At 39.3% G+C, this 6,338-nt stretch overlaps 1 protein-coding gene across 1 annotated transcript in view; it reads left to right on the forward strand.

Moving 5' to 3' along the window:
- LOC121319538 (pumilio homolog 3-like) overlaps positions 1-5,980 on the forward strand; it is a 97,734-nt gene extending 91,754 nt beyond the window's left edge. The window contains exon 18 of the mRNA XM_041257066.1: positions 5,723-5,980. Coding sequence (XP_041113000.1) covers positions 5,723-5,852 — 130 coding nt within the window. The 3' untranslated portion in view covers positions 5,853-5,980. The remainder of the gene's footprint in view (positions 1-5,722) is intronic.
- Positions 5,981-6,338: the final 358 nt, after the last annotated feature.

Raw genomic sequence — 6,338 nt, forward strand, 5'->3', positions numbered from 1 at the left:
AGTGGTTAACATGTAGAAAACAGAAAGTACTGATTAGAGGAAAAACCTCAGAATGGAGTGTGGTAACCAGCGGTGTACCACAGGGATCAGTATTAGGTCCTCTGCTATTCCTAATCTACATTAATGATTTAGATTCTGGTATAGTAAGCAAACTTGTTAAATTTGCAGACGACACAAAAGTAGGAGGAGTGGCAAACACTGTTGCAGCAGCAAAGGTCATTCAAAATGATCTAGACAAGATTCAGAACTGGGCAGATACATGGCAAATGACATTTAATAGAGAAAAGTGTAAGGTACTGCACGCAGGAAATAAAAATGTACATTATAAATATCATATGGGAGATATTGAAATTGGAGAAGGAATCTATGAAAAAGACCTAGGAGTTTTTGTTGACTCAGAAATGTCTTCATCTAGGCAATGTGGGGAAGCTATAAAAAAGGCTAACAAGATACTCGGATACATTGTGAAAAGTGTTGAATTTAAATCAAGGGAAGTAATGTTAAAACTGTACAATGCACTTGTAAGACCTCATCTTGAATATTGTGTGCAGTTCTGGTCACCTCGCTATAAAAAAGATATTGCTGCTCTAGAAAGAGTGCAAAGAAGAGCGACCAGAATTATTCCGGGCTTAAAAGGCATGTCATATGCAGACAGGCTAAAAGAATTGAATCTGTTCAGTCTTGAACAAAGAAGACTACGTGGCGACCTAATTCAAGCATTCAAAATTCTAAAAGGTATTGACAGTGTCGACGCAAGGGACTTTTTCAGCCTGAAAAAAGAAACAAGGACCAGGGGTCACAAATGGAGTTTAGAAAAAGGGGCATTCAGAACAGAAAATAGGAGACACTTTTTTACACAGAGAATTGTGAGGGTCTGGAATCAACTCCCCAGTAATGTTGTTGAAGCTGACACCCTGGGATCCTTCAAGAAGCTGCTTGATGAGATTTTGGGATCAATAAGCTACTAACAACCAAACGAGCAAGATGGGCCGAATGGCCTCCTCTCGTTTGTAAACTTTCTTATGTTCTTATGTTCTTATGTTCTCTCTCTAGCTCCTCGCACTTTTTCGAAGTGTATGGATGCTATATTGGCCCTTCTGAGACTCAAAGGCATCAGAATTCTAAATTACGTGGACAATTGGCTGATAATTGCTGAGTCACCAGCACAGGCAGTGTTGAACACTAGACTGGTCACCAGTCATCCAATAGCTAGGCCTTACGGTGAACCAGTCGAAAAACATGCTGACGACCTCTCAAGAGGTTTTTGATCTTGGCATAAGCCTCAGTTCTGGAAACATAATCGCCAATCTGTGGGACAACAGTATCCAGAGGCTAATATCTGTTTGGAGCTGTTTCAGCCCAACACAAAGTTGCCCAGGAAGACTTGGTTCTCGATACTGACACAGCTCCTGTTCGGTCAGCCATGGGAGCTGCTGGTCTGTCGTGACTTGCTGAGGCAGGTGCGGGGGACTCTGTGGTGTCCAGAACCAACAGCTCTTTGGGTCTGGCCCCTGAGCGGAGACACTTGTGCTGTTTTAGGTTATCTGACAAAGTCATTGAGACTTCAGAATGCCAGAGCAGCATCAACACCAGGGGTGTCAAACTTGTTTAGTTTGGCGGGCCTGATCCAATACCCTGGCACTTGGCGCGGGCTGGGTGACAGTTATAAAAATACAAAGACGAACCCAAAACCTTTGCATGAGCAACACAAATTGTCATGTTGCTGTGATTGCTGTCAATCGCCGACCACTTGGGTGAGACAGCAGTGCGTCAGCTGTTTTGAGTAGACGACACCAGTGATACCAGAACAATGTTCTGTGGAGACAAGTGTCATTGTGTCTTTATCCATGAAGAGAAAGGTGGAAGAGTGTTGTGTGTTTCAAGACAAATGGGGAATTTCATATTTCTTTGAGGACATGAATGGAAAGTCAATGTGCTTTATTTGTAAGCAACATGTGTCTTGGGAAATAGTACAACATTAAAAGACACTATGAAGCAAACCATGGCAAGAACTATGATGCATATACAGGAACGGTACGTGAAGCTAAATACTCTGAATTAGCACAGTTATTGAAAAAGCAGCAATTGATGTTTACTGTTGCTTGTAGCATAAGTGATGCTGCTAAGGCAAGCCATGTGATTGCTCACGAAATAGCTGTTTCTTCAGAACCATTTTCTGATGGAGAATTTTTGAAGAAATGCTGCTGAAATAGTATCTTGAGAAGCAGCAGTCTTTCTCTGTCATGAATATTAACAAATCAAATGTTATTCTCAACTTAACTCAATACTCAAGCTATCCTCAGCCCAGTCATTTGATCCAGATGTTGATACACTGGTTCACGCAAAGGTTCCAGGTATCAGGAGCAGCAGTAGTAGTCACTAATGTTCTTTGTCTTTTATCTTTTTGGTGAGTGCTAAATAAAAAAAATTGATCAGTATCTACTTACAATTTAGAATTTTTTTTGTGTGTGTGTGTGCTGGGACAAACATGAAATGTTCATGTTTGGATATTCGCTCAAGATTTTGATATTTGTTCGGATATTCGTTTTAAAAACCTTATCAAAGCCATTATATGTAGCACTGTATTAAAGTTGAAAAATATTCCAGAATTAAGAAGGGCATTACTTTACCCTTGTGAATTAACTACAAAACAAAGAAAGCAATACATTAGTTAAATCATGTGTGTATTTCAAGTAAAAACATTTATTTTATTTATTTAATAATCACTGCCCTTGTTGTGTCTTGGCAATAAACAAGAGTGGTCATAGACGCGTTTTTATAAAGTAATAACATTCATTGGTTTTTAACTTGAATAAACACTTCAAATAAAACACAGGTTAAAGATGGAATTGTACAATATGAACAATATTTACTCACTGTTTTATTTATTTTTTGCATTTCACTTACAAAAACTAGGATTGCATCATGAAAGAAAATTAAAACGTTGATTAAAAAACGAGTTTTGCAAGTATGACCTGTATTATAATATTGCAGACAGAAACGGACCCCGATTGCAGCAGTGGTAACAATCCAAGCGTGCAACTTTTATCTTCCAAAATAGAAAGCTATTTTATTTAGCAAATAGAGAGAACAGCAATGCTCGGGCTGATCTTAGCCCCCTTTTTTAACCTGTATTCTAGTGAATAAAAAAATTATATTCCGCGGGCTAGATGACATCGCTCTGGGGGCTGGATCTGGCCTGCGGGGCCATATGTTTGACACCCCTGATCTACACGGTTCCAGATGTGGTGTCAGTCATGTGGACTTGACCCCACGACCTGCCCCATGGCAGATATGCTGCAATTTTTGCAGGACCTTTTTGATGAAGGGAAATCTCCCTCCACACTTAAGATCTACCTGGCAGCTATATCAGCTTGCCATATTAGTAAGACCTCATCTTGAATATTGTGTTCAGTTCTGGTCACCTCCCTATAAAAAAGATATTGCTGCTCTAGAAAGAGTGCAAAGAAGAGCGACCAGAATTATTCCGGGCTTAAAAGGCATGTCATATGCAGACAGGCTAAAAGAATTGAATCTGTTCAGTCTTGAACAAAGAAGACTACGTGGCGACCTAATTCAAGCATTCAAAATTCTAAAAGGTATTGACAGTGTCGACCCAAGGGACTTTTTCAGCCTGAAAAAAGAAACAAGGACCAGGGGTCACATATGGAGTTTAGAAAAAGGGGCATTCAGAACAGAAAATAGGAGACACTTTTTTACACAGAGAATTGTGAGGGTCTGGAATCAACTCCCCAGTAATGTTGTTGAAGCCGACACCCTGGGATCCTTCAAGAAGCTGCTTGATGAGATTTTGGGATCAATAAGCTACTAACAACCAAACAAGCAAGATGGGCCGAATGGCCTCCTCTCGTTTGTAAACTTTCTTATGTTCTTATATTAAAATTGACTAAGTCTCACCACATGCACACTTCCTGGCGGGACAGTTTTTGAAGGGTGGTCAGAGGTTAAGACCCCTTAGAAAGGACCTTGTCCCTCGCTAGGCGGCTCAGTGTAGTTCTGGATATGCTTACAAAATCGCCATTTGATCCCCAGCATTCAGCAGAAATGAAATTCTTGTCCGTAGAAGCTTTCCTGCTTGCTACTCTCGCAGTCAAGCGGGTAGGTGAAATACAAGCATTCTCAACGGCGAAAGCCTGTTTCTTGTTTGCGAAAGTCAGAACTAAGGTTACTCTCCGCATTAATCCTGCTTTTCTCTGCTTGTTTGTTTTCTTCGGGTCTAAGTTCCACAGACAATCCCTGTCTAAACAGTGGCAGTCAAGGTGGATTGTAGACATGGTCAGGACTGCATACTTTTACCAGGTTCAACCGACTGAATGTCGTAGGTCAGCAGAACCCTGCTTTTGGGGCCAGAGTGTTAAGGGCAACAACTCATTCTGTTCTTTTACACATTTTTATCATGTTCCACTTTAAGACCTAGGGTAGTTAGCCACACACCTCTTTAGACATCTGGTGTTAAAAATACTGAGGTTACTCACTATGACCTTGCAGCATATACACTGTACTGTGGACTAATGTCATGGACCCTTATCGGTCCTCAGCCAGAATGCTAAAGGCAGTTTTTCTATCTTTTTAGTACATCTGCCGGTGCTGCAAGTCCTTCACTTGTGACAGCTTGGGTATTGTATCACATTTGGTAACAGTTACATTTCATGATTGAAAGGGAACCTTAGGTTATCATCATAACCCTGGTTCCATGAAATAGAAATGTAACAATTACCCTTCAAGGTCGCTGCGTTCACGCCAACACAGAACTGACGAGAAAATGGCACTGAGCCTTATGCGTCACTCGTATTTATCTCCTGGGGGTGGAGAAGATGTCTGACGCATACGGGACTCTTAAAGGTGCAGCTTTGATATAAGATAATGTGGGCTATAAGAGATAGATTCCTGTGACATGACAGCGTCACTGGCAAGCTATTTCTACCAGGAAGTGAGACTCAAACACAGAAGCTGCAGTTTAAGCGCTAATGCACACGTTTAATACAAATAAACACAGAAGTGAACACCAACAAACACATTAACAAAATAAATGGCACAAAAGGTCTATACAAAAACTTACAACAATACAGGACGAGAGCATGGAACACAAAACACAGACCACTGACCTCCACACCAACATTAACTCTACTAATTCTAACTAACACCTGTGATCACCTTGCTTATACACCTGTGGCTGGAGCCTTAATTAATAATTCCACATTCCCGTGTATTTTAACAGGGAAAAATTTAACCCTTTGCCTACCAACCTTTTACTTTCCACACCAACACATATACAGTTGCATCGGCAAGGCTTTCACACTGCCACGATCCCATTCGGAAATGATTGCATTTCTATTTCAGGTAACATTTTACTGTTTTGACTTCAGTAAAGTAATGGTATGTCAGTGTTTTGGAAGAAGCTATAATGTGTAGTTTGATAAATTGTTTTGTTTATTCATTTATTGGACAGGATTTCATTGTGACATGTTATATAAGTATGGACTTATATTGCGGCGTATAGTGGAAAACTTGTCAAAAGCAACTTAATTCAATGAAAAATGTTTAGACCTAGATGTCTTTTGTGTCTTCAGTGAAACTACATTACTTGTTATTCTGATGGCACTGAAAGAAAATAAATAGACATTCGGCTTATTTTTTAGATTGGGTTGTAATTCTAGACTTGTTTGATTTAATTATTCCTTTTTTCTTATTCCCTCTCTAGTCTTCTCCGGAGTGCTGATGAAGATGTTGCCAGTAAGGTCAAGGATGCTCTGAAGTTACTCATATGCAAGTTAAAGAAAATTGAAAATGCAAAAGGAGTGGAGGCTTTGCTGGAAAAATTAACTGGATAAAGTGTTTAGATGTAAAATCGACATCAAAACATCAACACCCTTTGCTGAGAAAAAATTCATGTTGGTCATGTTTTCTTTCTGTTTTTATATTGTGATCAGAAAATAAAATGATTACCATCTCTTTTCAACTGTCCTTGTGTTAACATGGGTGTCCAATGTATTTTTATTTTTTGTGAATCTACTGGGTTTTTGTGGTCTCTGGTGTGGTGGCCTGTGTACGAGGCAGGCTTACAGTAACACATTATTAAAGACGGAATAAGAACACCAACTAAGCTTTTTAAAATTATGAATATTTACTGACAGTAAAGATCGATAATTTTTTTAACTTTAAATGCTGATTTATTATAAATGAGTACAGTTTTAAGAGTTTCACTGCATGCTAAATGTGTGTTTTTTTTTTTTTTTGTTTCGATTCCATGCTGTTTAAAGTTTGATCTCTGGGTATAAAATCAGAGGACCTTTAGGTTTATTAACCTTGATTTGGTA

Source organism: Polyodon spathula, chromosome 1 (assembly GCF_017654505.1).
Source record: "Polyodon spathula isolate WHYD16114869_AA chromosome 1, ASM1765450v1, whole genome shotgun sequence".
NCBI lineage: Eukaryota > Metazoa > Chordata > Actinopteri > Acipenseriformes > Polyodontidae > Polyodon > Polyodon spathula.